This window comes from Hetaerina americana, unplaced genomic scaffold (genome assembly GCF_022747635.1).
Source record: "Hetaerina americana unplaced genomic scaffold, ioHetAmer1.1.p SCAF_7, whole genome shotgun sequence".
In the NCBI taxonomy this organism is placed as follows: domain Eukaryota; kingdom Metazoa; phylum Arthropoda; class Insecta; order Odonata; family Calopterygidae; genus Hetaerina; species Hetaerina americana.
This window is the reverse complement of record NW_027287316.1, coordinates 7,363,331-7,379,116: the sequence shown is the minus strand read 5'-3', so window position 1 is coordinate 7,379,116 and position 15,786 is coordinate 7,363,331. Positions and strand designations below refer to the sequence as shown.

Below are 15,786 nucleotides of genomic sequence, written 5' to 3'. Positions count from 1 at the left end.
ATAGTAAAATATGCTGTTTGATGTTATTAAATATGTTCCAACGGATTACATTCTGCATAAAGTACATAAACGCAAGTAGCTCGCATGGTCAGATACATGTAGCATTATTCATTTGTAGGAAGTTTAGAACCAAAGCTTACCATGAAATACATATGTTATCTCTATTATATCACACATTATCTGTCTTCAAACGCCACTTTGCCATGCACAAAGTTAAGAATACATTTTTGAGAGAAGTAAATGTGTATTTCATTGTATATATATAACAATGCTTTGAAATATAGGTTTGTTGAAACCATTCCAGATATCCCTTTCCAGAAAAACTGGCAAGGGATATGTTTTTCTTCTGTATCATAATGGGACTTCATCATGTATAAATATCATCTCTTCCCTCTGTAAATAGCCATTGCAGTCAAAGCTATTGGTGAGTCATATTTGATGTAGGATGATCAATAGTTTGCCTTGAATGCATCCTCTCACTCTAGGCAAGTGAAGGGGCTATGAGTGAATTATTTACCGATTCAGTAGTAAGAAAGATTTGAGTCATGATAATTGGCAATTTAATTTAATATTTTCTCTTGTCATCTTTTTCTGCTCTCAGCGATATAAAGGTGGTAGTTGCCAATCTAATTATGGTGATAAATTGGTATATTTGAGTAAATTCTCAAACTTCTTTTCACATACATACAGAAATATTTTTGGAAGTTGAAATCACCATGCAGTGAATTGATTATATATAGTACTTCAAAATGTCTTCTTGAATTTGAATAGGGTGATAAAGCTTAGATGAAAATTGATATCAAGTTCACTGTTTCAAAATGTCATGTATGTCCAATGTATTTACAGTGCTCCTTTGGCTGATGCAAATGGTTTAGTGTCTTAAGAATGATATTGTGTTGAAGCAAGTTTTATGAGAATTTATGGCTACTGTCCATATGTATGATATTCTATAAAAGAGATATTGAAGAAACAAATTAATTTATGCTTAGATAGGATATACATAAATTGAGTAGTTATGCACATTGAAGGAAAAGAAGAATGTATGAAGTCAATGTGGAAGGGGTGCAGACTCTGAATAGAAAATAGTTTTCCTAGAACAGGAATCAAACCATGGACATTCTGTTGGGTGGGCAGATACCACTAGGCCCTTAAGAAAGAATGATCCTCATTAAAATTGGCAGGATACAATCAAATTACCAAATATTTGAAGGTACTAGATGGCATTCGTGTGCTGTTTCACCCACTATGAGAGGAGGATAGCAAATGTGGGAAGAGCAAAGGAATTACTGGGCAAGGGATATAGATCAGATATGGAGAATATAACCAATGTGTGCACATGGGTATACACAATTCACAAAATAGGCAATGTCACTGTCCCCAAGAGTTATCAAAAAAAACTTGCTGTTATCTTTTTGTTATGTCTGCATCCACAGGCACAATGAAGACATGGAGAAGATAATGGTGCAGAAGCACCGTGAGCAGAGGTCTCTGGACAGAGAAGGGAAGCATAAAGATGGGCGTAAGAGCACCCATGAGAAAGCACAGGTATTGTAAATATTTGTTTTTTCATCGTATTCATAATGTAAATGTTGATGTTTATTTCATGAGGCCTGGATTTGACCTGGGTTCTTCATCCGTATATGAATAAATAGGGTAAAAGAGTGTGAATGGAAAGTCTGGCACGTAAACTTGGCAAATAGGTGTCCTCACAAAAATAATACCTGGATTCCATACCCAAAATTCATTTCCAAATAATGACTTTGATCCCTCCATTACATATTAAATATAATTTAATTTTGATGATGTTGGTTATTCTTAGATAGCTCATTTATCTTTAACCCTTTTGTACGATAATGCATACCATTTATAATGCATATAATTTAATTTTGATGATGCTGGTTATTCTTAGATAGCTCATTTATCTTAAACCCTTTTGTGTGATAATGCATACCATCTCAAAAAGAATGAATATCACTGCAGTGATTGTAATTTCATGCAAATAACACAGAGTAGTAATTTCTGGGCATGAGAAAAGGATGAATCATGCATGGTTTGTATAAAAAGTATCTATAACAATGTTTCCCTGACATTCGCATGAAGTGCTGTATTCGGTTCAATGTGTACATGATTGCAGATTGTATTGGCATTGATAAGATGAAACTATATCACTGAAAATTTGGCGATGCAAAAGATACACTCTAAACTTGTCCCGAAGGTCTTGACAGATGACTAAGAGCTTTGAAAAGACCTTATGTAATAGCATCGCAAGGATTCCCGAACCCCCTGCCAGTCCCGACTTGGCACCAAAGACTATTACCTATTCCCAAAAGTGAAGTCCTCCCTCAAAGGACACCACCATGGGACCCTAAGTGTCATCAAAGAAGCTTCCACGAGTACCCTTAAGGACCTTCTGGAATCCACCTACCAGGGAGTCTTCTAGTCATGGAAAAGCTGCTGGCAAAAGTGTGTCGATGCTTAACGGAAGAAGTGCTTTGAAGAATTTTGAGGCAGGGTAGCAATATTTGAAATAAATCTATTTTTCCAAAATTTTCCCAGATACTTTTTATAAAAACCATTTAGTTGCTGGAGAGTAGTTTAAGATGCAGATACTATGTCCATATTGTTCATATATATGTATATCATCATCAGTATTTGAACCCTAGGATTGGTTTACTGCAGAATTCCATTCTACTCTCTCTCTCTCTCTCTCTATGTATCGTATGTATAATTAATGTAACACTTACAGATGCTTGAAATTTTCAATGGATATACTTTCATCTGCTGAAGGAGAAGTAGATTCTCATTTTTCCTTCCGAAAATGGTGGTTGTGCATTCACTAAAAATTTGGAAAAACTTCTATGAGTGTCCTATGTATTTTTGTGTGTCTACATTTAAAGTAGTCTATTTATTAGGCAATACATTCCCATTTTTGAGTGTGGAAGATGGGACAAATTTTACATATGGTTGCAACGTGTCGGTGTTCATTCATGGGTTTTGGGGGATTTAGATTGAATTTATTGGTTTTCAAGATGCCAGAGAGATATATGTATTAGAATGCTATTTAAAATTGACATTTAGGCAACAGGTTAACCATTATTTTGTGGTTGGTCTGAATGGGTAAAAGGTCTTTGAGGGTATATTTGAGTGTCTGACAATTAAGTGGTGCAGGTGGAGAGACCGAGTGGGTTATTATTACTTCTGGAAGGCACACGGAAATTTTGGAGGATTTTTTAATTTCATCAGGTCTTTGGGGTGCCATAGGTAACAAGAGAGTTGTGTGAATTGGAGAGAATTTCATTAAGGGGGTTTGGATTATTGAAGATTCAGTGGCAGTGGTTGGCGGTGGAGTTTGAGCATGGGAGAGAGCTGCTCGGTGTGGTATGGGTGGCACGTGGTATAGTGGTGGTTTTTGTCCGACCTGTGGTTTATTCGTGAGTCTTATGTAGACAGAGGTGTGGAATATCTGATTGACGAAAGATAATTGTATATTGATGTTTGAGGGAAGTTATAACTGGCATATGTGATACATAATGTATACACAAATATGTATTGCATAACTCATATGTATGTATGTAGAAACACACATGAGAGGGGCTTGTTGATTTTCAGGAGCCAATGAACACCATGATGCATGGGGTAAAGCGCAGTGGGTCCCACTCAATGGAGGGGGACCGCCAGAGGGTGAAGCACCAGCACATTGAGCAGCCTCCACAGCAGCAGTACCAGCACGGGGGCATTGTGGTCGGGAGCCACCACCGGCAGTGGGCCGAGTGCCAACTCCCCATGGCGGTCACCACGGCCCCTCCTCCCCCCGCAGTAAGCAGCACCATGGGTCCAGTTAAGGCTACGGCACTCCCCAGTGCCAGCACCATGGCTTCATCTTCTGTTGCACAGAATGCCAAGGGAAACCTCAGGATGTCTGTGGTGGACCGACCTTTGTCTCCCCTGCCATCAGTCAACCTGTGGCCTCCAATCTCGGTGACGCTGACCCCAATGAACACCGGGACTCAGCCTTGCCTCACTTACAGGTCAGTCGAATCCATGGGGGGCCGGAGGAGGAGAGGATGGTCTAATCAAAACTAATTTAAACAGAGACACATGCCAGCAAACAGTATTTCTATGTTTATGAGTGGTTTTTGTGAGGTGTGGTGCCACTCTTCCTCATTTTGGGTATTCTTGTGCAAAATATTTGTGCAGCAATCTATTGCCGCATGCCAAAATTCAGCTAAATTGCTGTGGCAGTTTGCAAGAGATTCCTGCATTTCTATGTTTTCAATTTTATCCAATTTTGGTTTTGATGCTCAGCATACCACTTTAAAGGTAAGCACATCAGATTGTCATGGGGCTCTGTAACATCATACATGTATGATAGACCTCATGACATTGAGCCCAAACCATAGTCAGCTAATAATAAAACTTTTTTATGCACGAGTCATTCAGCACTTTTGTTGCAAGTTTGAAAATTTCCATATATAGAAAAATATTTTGTGCGATTCAAATAAAATGGAAAAAAATTAAGGCTATGTGGGACAATATTTTGAAAGTCCAAGATTTTTTCTGGAAAATTCTTTAAAAGATGTGGGATTTTCCCCATATAATCTAAAAAAACATATGGATCTATTAATTACTTGAAACAGATGCATATTATCACTGCTTCTGTGTATTAGTGTGCAATTGCAGTTGACATATGTTCACTATAAGAGTATTTGGTGGAAGAATTCCAGTTACTACATTAAGCTTTGAAAAGGACAGGGAAAATATTGATTCTGCTCCACTGATGTAGAGAAGGGAGATGTCTTTGCATTGCCCCCATAATACATATGAACCTCTCTATCTTTGCTCTGATGTCAATACCATACAATTTGATCCTTAGACAGAAAGTCAAGGACTTAAGATACCGTGGCCAAAAAAATCTTTTTCTGCATCCTTAATTGGACAAGGGCTTTAAATTTTATTAGATGGGATGGGGATCATTCATCTTGTAGTTCATAATGGCAGGTACAACAGATATAATATCATTTATGCCCTTTTCTCAATTAGAATGTTGATCAATTTACATCAAGCAATGAAAACTTCATGAACTAAGTGCATAATTGCACTATAAAAATGGAACTTCTTGAAACTCTTGAAAAACATTTGAAAAATTAATTTCACAATGTTTATTTGAAGCTGGTTGACTACAAGTGAAGCCTTGAATGATAGGGGTAGGCACCACAATGTGGCATTTAAGTTCATATAATTGCTCATTTGGGGAATACTGATATTTTAATGTGAATAGGGAGTATTTTATCTTTTGTTAACAGTATGTACATTGATTTATAATATTTAAGTCTCTAATTACAAAAAAAGCAGTCGGTGCCATTCTGTAAACAACATTTTTAATTTGGGACAAATTTTAAAATTTATTGCATACCTGATACACTTGTGTAAGCTCCAGAAAAAATGACTGAGGGTAGTAATGAGGCATGATTATTATTCTCAAAGATGGCTGCATACTCCAAGAATAATGTGATGTTTCTATTTAATTTAATTCATTGCTAGGTACTACTTGTTATGAAGGTGCCTACATTTTAGGAAGTTTTATTCAAGTAGCTGCTTTGAAAATTTGATATTTTCCTTTGTGACTCACTTTTTGTGTATTGCAAAGGAAACTGTGTCTATGAACCTGAATTAAAGTGTCTTTTATGGGTAAATATCAAGTGAACATGATTGAAGCATAAAATTGGTACCAATTGAATTATTATATATTGTTGAATCATTGCAAAATGGTATGCAATTAGTTTGAAAGGACTAATAATCTATTTGTGCTTGAAGCTATATCCCTCCATTTATGGCAAGATTAAATGCTAACCTACTCTGAATGTATTGTAGACATTGATTAATTGAGTTTGATGACGTTACATTAAAAACACCATTGAGGAAGGCAATAGGAGACCACCTCAATTATCTCTCCCAAGGCAGCTATGATGGAGAATACAATGACAATTAGTCCTGGCAACTACTTGACTCGGCCCAATTGTCCGTTCTATTTCATTTTCTATGTCCATTCAAAACCTGTCTTAACCAGTAGAATATCTAATAATAATCTTGGATATCAATGGTTTATATGCATTGTATATCCAAACAATGAGAGATACTCTGTGGGATATCACCAGATTTTTGTTGTGCAGTTTTTGATTGTAACAGAAGTGCCAGCCCACAGTAGTTTCTTGTTTTTGACCCTGTCTCCCACCAATGTATTATGTTTTTGCAACATTTTTTTGAGTAGTCCACCATTGATAAAACTCATCTTTCAAAATACTTCCGCCATTTCAAAATACCCATATTTCTAAATAGTCCACCATTAACTTATGCTGATTGGTGGGGCTTGAGAGAAATGAGCATTTATCATTAAAATGATAGTCATAAAAGTCATAGGTATTGTGTTCTGTGCACCTTTCAGCCAACTCTTTGAAATTTCTAGAAAATCAACATGCCACCAGAAAAAACTGGTGAGAGAAAATTTGTGGGCAAAATATAATGTAGCAAGCTAAAGATAATTGTTCATTTGTGAGACAAGAATTCTGTAATTCATCATCTCTGAAAGTATAAGGGTTATAAAAGATAAAAGTAGAGTTCCTGTCACAACCAGGGCTTTGCTGTGACAATTTGATGCCAATTCAAGTTGATCAAATGGTATTAACTACCCATTGGAGCACATTTCATGAAATGTATAGGTGAAACCCATAAGCCTCAGCAAAAATGTTACCTTATTGATCTTTAAGTATTTTTTTAACAACTTGTACAGATTGAAATAACCAGCACCAACCTTCTTTAACCAAGTATCAAGTTTTTACTGATCCTGGAATGATGGTTCCATAGTTTAGATAATCCTTAGATATCCCCAAGGCTTAGCGATTTTCAAGCTAAAAAGGATTGTTTGTATTGATCTGTCAAAGTATTATTCAGCATTCTCTCTTCCTAGCTTCAAATCTTCAATCAATGATATTTGAAGTCATTAAATGGAGTTGATTAAAATTAATGGTTTAAAGTGAGAATGTGAAGTTTTTTTCACTCAAAATGATGTTAATATATACATACATGTAGGTACTCCCTGCATCTGATCATTCAACTGTGATATTACATATACTAGATATCAAAAGCTAAATGATTTTATATTCTTATTACTCATTGTTGGGTGATTATGGCATCACTCATGTTGACCTATTAAGTTCTTACAATGAAAGTGCTGACAACTTTGTAACATAAAGTATGGTTGCATTGTACAGTATTCAGATATATTTGTAGAAATGAAAGAATGGGTCAGATATGCATTTGTAGGGGTCATTAATACAATATCATCATTGATTTTAGTATATTTATAAAAATATTATCAACTCTAGCATTATTTCATTTCTCAGTGAAGTGATTGTTATCCATGAACTGACACCATTCTTTCAAAATTAATTTCTTAAGGAGAACAGGATGTAAAACCACAATAAATACTCAACATTGGAATGCCACATCTATTTGAAGCATTCATTGAGCCTCATTGCCTCTGCACTCATTAACTTGGGTATTTTTAGTACCTTTTTGGTTTGAGAAGATGTTTTCTCTCAACACCTACAAGGAAATTGGCTCAGTAGTTGCAAACATTATATTTATTTAAGGTTTTCCTAGCATATCCATTCATCCATCATGGCATCGGTGTCAGTGATTCTTCTTGGCTAATCCTTTGTCACCGCCATTTGACTTTTGTTGTATTCCCTTTCTTGAAGAGAATGAGGTAAGTGATAATGTATTGGTTTCTTAAGCAGTACATAATTGCATTAACTTGAAGTGTGGTATTTTTCCTTTTTTCTGCTGCTGCTGTTGGAGGAAATCCTCCAATTGCAAATATAGTTGTTTTCTGTAATTTGTATGCTTTATCATTGGGATCTTCTTTCAACATTTGATAGCTGCAAAATATTTTCATAGTTTAAGTACCTACTAAATTAATTCCACTTGTGACACAGTTTAAAAACTTGAAATTCTTCATCTCCCAGAGTCATCTTCACTGACTTTGAGTAGGTACATTTATTGATTCTGTTTAAAGTACTTATTATAGACAAATAATCCACTCATGTGTGGATACCTGAAAAAAGTATTGAGGTAATTTGAATAAGTAATTTCTTGAATGGTAATAACTTTTCCAGTACCAAAAAAATTTTTAGAACCAAGATATCTGTAAATACTTTCATCTCCAATATTCATCTCTGTTTTTAATGCTCTTTATGTGCAAAATATTGGCACTAAAATATGATCCCACCATTCCCTCTCACCCAACTTTATTTATTGCTGACTACATACTGGTACAGAAAATTCTGAAACGTAGAATAGAATTGAGAAACTTACATGCAATAGACCTTGCTGTGATTAAAACTTACCTTATTGGTCAAAATATTAGTAGGCTATTTTTTTCCACGTTCAAAGGTTGGAACATGGAAAAACATGTTATTTTCCAGCTCTAAGAAAACAAATTCCTGAAAGCAACCTGGACGGAATAATTTTGATGCACAAATGTTATCTAATTCCATGTGATCAAGCATTCAACTTAATCCCTCCATGATATCAACTGGAAATATCATAATTATACAAACCAATTTCAGCATGATGCCAGAGTAATATTTTCTAACTCAATTCACTTGTGATGAGGCACAGATCCTTCACCTATCAGCACCCTTCCTATTCTGTAGTCCCAGGAGTTTATATTCTTCATTACAAACAGGGTAATGGGAAATCACCAGATTGGGGCTTTGTTATCTTAAGGTGATGTCCAAGGAGAATGGTTATGGTGGGCTCTTTAATGGGAAATAAATGCTGGAATAGCAGCTAAGTTGTTACACACATAGGTTTTCATAGAAGATTTTTCATGGCATTTCAAATCTCCATACTTTCTGTCATGTTTGCATTATCATTTATGTCCCTAACATTCTAATTCATATTACTACTTGTCTTATAAACATGTCAAATGTTTGCTTTAAAATATGGTGGGTTTAACATGCAAGTTCATAAATAATTGTATGCTACTTGTTAAAGAAATAAACAATGCAATGCATTTTGGAAGCTGAAAGTGGTTTTCAGAATATTTATGTTTCAAATTATAACTCATTGATGCATGCAGTCATGAAATATTTTTTTGGAACTGATACTCTTGTGTTTATATAAAATATAGTTTTTAAGTTGCACCTTATACATCAAGTGTAAGGTTAGTGAGAGCTTGTCTAGTAACATGCTAAAAGGAATGCAAGAGGGCAAAATATTTACATTTGAACAAGCTTATTAAATTAGTTCAAGTCTTACTGTTAGATAGATAGAAATATAGAGGTCTTCATTTGGGTAAAATTGAGACCAAATGGTCCCTTCTTCTATTATGGTGGCACACGACATATGACATTGATCAAGCTCAACCAATTTCCCTGATTCTCCAATGCATTGAGCAGCAGTGAGGATGATGATCAGTGTGAAGACACAGAAGATGAGAAATAGTAGGCTGGGGGGATTTAAATAGGATATCTGACCCTTAGTGAAAAAGTGAAAATTAAATTTGAAGCAGTCTCACGGGAGGTTTGAGGATGAAATGGATCTATTGGCATGCAGTAAATATGTTAATTTTGTGGAAGAGAATCTTTTGTAAATGAGCAATATACATGTAAAATTGATTATGAAATACAAATAGCAAACTTTAGGCGTACTATACTTGCCAATCCTAGGCACCAGAAGTTTTTTTTCTAATATAGCTCAAAAAACAAAATCTCCTTATTTTGGTACTGTCTTCCAATTAGGCATATAAGGTATGCTCTATATACAGTTATTTCAAAGTAGATGCTGCACCTATTAAGGGGCTGGTATCCATAGGTTCTCTGCCTAAATTAAATGAATAGGAATTGGCCAACTTACCCTACAGTAAAATGTCAAAAATTAAGCATATAAATACAAATTAAGAATTATATTTTTGTTTCTGATGAATTTTCCACAATAATTTCTCAGACATTTTTACTGTTAGCATTATTCTTGAACCAAATGCGTCATATCACTTAATGCAGAATATAATGGTATTGAACACAACTGTTTTTTGAAAAATAATATTTTGAAAAGTTTGCCTAAAGAGTGATCAGATTTTGGGATTAATTTGATGAATTACAGAATTTACTGTGCTTGATTTACTGTCCTATGATTTTAAACTATTCTCATTAGTTTCATTAAAACTCATTCAAACTCTACATTTTTAGATACTTAGCGATGCATTCAACAAGAAATTTATTTTGCACAATCACTATTTAAAGTATGTACATATATGCTTACTATTTAAATGTTTTACAAAGTTCTCAATATAACTGCCATTAGTTACAGCTTTACATTATAATTTAGTCATTAATCATTGCCATTAAAAGGTTGTGGCAAAATCCAGTAAACAAACACCTGTACAAGTGCAGGTGCATGCCTAAGAAATGACCTGGAGAAACTTTGATCATGCTCCGAATTCTCTCCCAAGTTACCACCCTTTCCTCTTGGAAATCTGTAAATAATTTAGTAATGCAAGTACAGTTATATTAAAATGACTAAGTCTGCACCTAATGGATAAAAAATTATTCGACTTATACTTACTAATTTCAATCAACTTACATTTTCTATTTATATTCTATGCCTTTGACAAATGAGTTCTGCATTTTTATGTAATAAATTGTGTCCCAGGGTATAATGATTATAATGTTTGACTGGATGCATGTTTATAAATTTGAATTCATCTGAATTGAAACTGATTAGCGAATATTATATTGTTTGGAAATAATTCTGGTGCAGGAGCCTTGACAGGAAAATTGCCAATGCAATACTCAAGTAGTCTTTTCTTTCACCATGATTAGGCGTTCTGACGTTTGGTGGTATCTGAAAACCATAAACCTCTTTCAAAGGTATCTTTGGAATAAAATTATATTGTGCCAAGTAGCTACAACTAACGTATTAAAATATCAATATTCTCCATATGAAGTAAAATTGTGTAGATACAGTTTCTCTAAGATATTTTGTTACTTTCAAATTAATGCTGCCCATCCCTATTGTGACGTCACTGCTGAATGCCATTCTTTACACATGTTCATGCTTTAATTCTATGCCCACTGCCAGCTTATGAATGAATTGAATACACCAGCTCATATATGTACTTATGCATACATTTATATAAACATACACTTCAAATAGACCAAAGAAAGACGTACGTCAGTATATTGGTGCACGTCATGTTAATATTTACAGCATATCATGGCATTAAATGTAATTGTTACACAGCTTAAATAGTAACATTAAACCTGACTTGCTGCAGTGATACTCTACTGATGGTAACTGCATACTCTCACTAATCATCTGTGTGTCCATTTTTTTCTGGGTAGGACATAATACAAGGTTTTCTATGTATAACAATTTTTAGTATCGCTATTTGATAACGTATAAATTCGTTAACTGAGGGAGAGAGAGAGAGAAATAATATTTCTGCTGATAATATTTCTAACATCACAATGAAAATGTTCAATTGAGTCATGACATCATTGAATATGAGTATTTATATGGAATGATTCCTACAAAGACCATTTGATATTGTATGTATATTACACTTAATATTTATAATAATATAGTTAGGTTTGGACTAATCTTTAGCCCTACATTTTAATTGAACATGGTCATGAACAGATTTTATCCCAGGGTATGATTTTTTTAAATATCAGCATGCATGAAATGATTTAAGTTTGAATTAGTATCTATATTTTTCCCAATACCATCCATAAATTTTAAAGCCATGGGCCCAGAGCTGAACGATTTGGAACACAAGAATAGGTCTTAAAAGTTATTGAAGTGAGAAAATCAACTTTGACTATCTACAACCAACAAAATGTCTTTTCAACCATTCAAGCATTATACCATCTACACCATCTGATTTTAGTTATTTAGCGAAATGGTTTAATATTTTAAATGCTTCAGGAAAACTTGTTCAGGTATACATTCTGAATTCACCCAGTAGCAATCTTCTAATTTTCTTCAGCAAATGGGTTGACAACAAGGAGATTGGTACCTATGGGTTGACTTGGCACTCCTAAATTTGTGGCTTGTTGGCAATAATTTGTGTAAGCAATAGACATGTACATATTGGTTTTCGAAGGTTTTTTATCCAAAGGATGGTTTGTAATTTGGCAGATGTGTTCCATTTTCATTTTTTTCATTCATTTTAAAGAATAATACATCATAACTATGTTTACGTACATTCAGAAATATGCCTGATTTTTTAAACATTATGTACAATAGGCTTGGCAAATGAATTGAATGTGTGAAAAATAAATAGGGTATAAGATTAGGCCTGCAGCCCTTATTTAAGTCTAATGGATATAACTTTTTCAAACTATCATTCATATTCAATCAATTTATTGTATCTACCTAATCAGGTTAGGCTTTGGATATTCCCTTATTCCCTTTTTTACATATCACAAGAACTCCTTGTTTTCCCTACATTATTTTCTTCTAATTCTTCATAACTTCTGCCAGTCTTTATATGTCTAAAAATCCTATTCCCTTCCTTCCCCTCCCTTACTTGCCTAGCATATTCCCTTTTGTAATAGCATTCAATATCCCAATATGTTTCAATATTTCCCTCATCCACTTCCTCTGCCTTTTTCAGATTTCCTCTAACAAATTCTTCTCTTCGTCTGTTAATCATATTATAAATTAGTCATTAGTCTTCCTCTTTGTCCAACTGAGCTTCTCCATTCTTCTCATTACCCACATCTCAAAAAGCCTCTTGATTTTGTCACTTGAGCATTACATTGATATTTATGATAAGCATGTAAGTTATGTTAATCAAGTTAAGCATCACCAATTTCTTGTGAGAGCCAGGTCTCTCTCAGAATTAACTCATCTCAGACATCAAATTGTGGCTCATGAACTAAAAACTGTTATTTTGAATTGATTAGCCTATACATATATGAACTATATCTAATTGCACTACGATTATCAAAGCTGTTTGGGGTGATGCAGAAAATATTAAACTGTAGGGATAGACAACTTACTTAAAACCTGCACATGAATCAAACAGTACAGTTAAGGCTAGCAGAGGGCAACAGTCCAGCCGCCTTTACTCACTTGTTCCTGTTAGGTCACCAAAGTTAAGCAATAGTGGGCTGGGACAGAGGTTAGATGGGTGGTCTCCATATCTGTAATGTGGTTCTCTTGTCTTTATACAGGTGGTAGGCAGTTTATTCAGACAGCCACCAAGGGGTTGTGGTTTGTGGGGTTGCTGGAAACTATATGAGCGTGGTCGGTGCTAGGAAATACTAATAAATCACATTTAAAGCATTTGAATAAACAGCAGATTTATTCTGTGTGCTGTGCATAACAGACAAAGGTCAACGCGGTAAGATATATGCCATGAGAGCATTGTGCACAAGAGGGATGAACGCTCGGCTGGGGTTGAGATGTGATTGGTTCCTCGTGGGTCAAGATGCCTCCTTGTGGGTCGTGCCTAGGGTGACACCTCACAGTACACCCCTGAATCGCACAAAAAAATGAACCCCCACATGGTCATTGAGTGCTTGATAGGTGCAATGCAAGAAGTTTGGCATGAAGATTAAAAATAAGAAAACCATGGTAATATTATGCATTATGCCTTTTAGGAATGAGGAAACATCATAATCACAAGAAATATAGGTGAGATGTGTTTGTGTCCTTCCAAAACCTACTCTAAATGGTAGACTACTAAATAATAATTATGTGAATTACAAAATGAGCAATGCAAAAGTCTTTGTGACGTTTTTGATTGCTTTTTTAAATAAATACGAGGGTCATCCGGAAAGTAGTACCCGTTCGTGAAATAAAGACACAAAAGTAAATATTAACAAACATAAAAAATTTTATTTGAAAGAGGATACTTTAAACTACTTCTCAACATAATCTCCAAGCAAATTAAGGCATTTGTCATAACGTGTGACAAGTTTCTGTATTCCTGCTGCATAGTCCTTCGCCGCCAGCTCATTGAGATACGCGAGGGACCCATCTTGCACAAATTTTTGCATAATGCAGATGGTGTTTAACAATTTCATGAAAAATTGTTCGAGAAACATTGGGAAAATGCTCACAGATGTCATCAATTGTGACGCGCCGATCGTTCCTCACGAATTCGTCAACTGAGCTCACCAGTTGGTCTGTAATGACAGACGGTCTCCCCGAACGCTCATCGTCGTGTGTGTTCCCCCTCCCCATGTTGAAGTTGCGACACCACCGCCGAACAGACGACTCGTCCATTACATTGTCTCCATACACCTCCTTTAATTGGCGATGAATATCACATGGGCGAACGTTTCTTGCATTGAGGAATTTAATCACTGCCCTCACTTCACAACTGGCGGCGTTCTCAATTTTTTTAAACATTGTAAACAATCACAGAAACAACACAGGCAATGCTAGCGTCACGCAACTTGGCTCAGAGAAGGCAGACAAGCCACTGAAGCTATCTGACCTCGTCCAGCGGCTACTCGCGTCGTCAGCACTTCATGCGGCACGAACGGGTACTACTTTCCGGATGACCCTCGTAGATTATTCATTATTTTTTTAACATTTGCCATGATGTGCCTCAGTGAAAAATAGGGAAAGTAAGGGTGGCACATTTAATTATATCATTAAAAGAACTATCAAGGATTTTCACTTTGTAAGGAAATGCACATGCATGGTGAAAGTTAAAGGGAAATGCATGCAGGTAGTACCCTGGGTGATGAGATGAGAGTGGGTGATGACAAATGAAGATTGGAAAGGGTATGGATTAGGGGGCAAGAAGAGACCAGGAGAAGCAACTCACCATGTTGTGCAGTTGAACAACCAGAAGTTAGTGTGTTTGAAGAACACATTGGGAAGCTCCTGAAGTGGTGCCTCTGCCTTCCTCATTTTGGGAGCACTTATTCCGTACAGTCCACAACATTAAGTCTACAGAATCCCTGTGGTGGAATTTTCAAGATACCTTCCTGTGAAACTAAGGAATGTGGCTGAACATGTCCAACAGAATACTAAATTTTATGCTCAATCTGGGAACATATCTAATGACAGGGTTGCAGCTAAAGAAAACGTGTTGGGCCAGTCCTCAAGGTCAGGGGAAAAATGGTTTAAACTAGAGACAAATCTGGTATAGCTGTAAATGTCAAGAGAAGAGCCAGACTATGCCCCCATGGTTCACTGGACCACAGAGGGAATCGTGCCTCATCCACTGGCATCGGCACCCTCATACCATGGATTGGCTCAAGAATATTGGAACAACCTTGGCACCCAGCTCAGCAGTTAGGAGTACCCTCCGCATGCTTGACTCTTTCTTAGAGGATAAAGTCCCTAGAGCTGCCTCCTGCTTGCTGGACTCAAACATTAAGGTGGTTTTATAGGGAGGTCGGCTGGGTATGATGCCATGACTAGGAAAACCTTCTTTTGCCGTGACTTATGTGTATTTTTGAAAATTTATTGAATTGATTTTCATAGCAAAAATGCATGAGTGACCTGAGGGGTGTCACACTTTATGCTTTCAATACTTTTGTGTTTGCCACAAACACTTCAGCTAGGTCTCAGTCCCCACAATCCACGAAAGGGAAAGAATATTCTGTTAGTCTACCCTGGACCCTTTCTACAATATACAATAGATATTTCAGCACTGTTAAAATTAAAGATACCTGCAGTCAAAAGGTTGTTTTGGTTTTTCTTTCAGAGTTAGTGGTTGGCTTGCCCACTATCATAGGTAATCAGGATTTAAAT

At 35.8% G+C, this 15,786-nt stretch overlaps 1 protein-coding gene across 1 annotated transcript in view; it reads left to right on the top strand.

Moving 5' to 3' along the window:
• The window catches only part of per (period circadian regulator), a 157,190-nt gene that overhangs the window by 118,186 nt on the left and 23,218 nt on the right, over window positions 1–15,786 (top strand). The window contains exons 15-16 of the mRNA XM_071595307.1: window positions 1,434–1,545; window positions 3,610–4,028. Of these exons, the coding sequence (XP_071451408.1) occupies window positions 1,434–1,545; window positions 3,610–4,028 (531 nt within the window). The remainder of the gene's footprint in view (window positions 1–1,433; window positions 1,546–3,609; window positions 4,029–15,786) is intronic.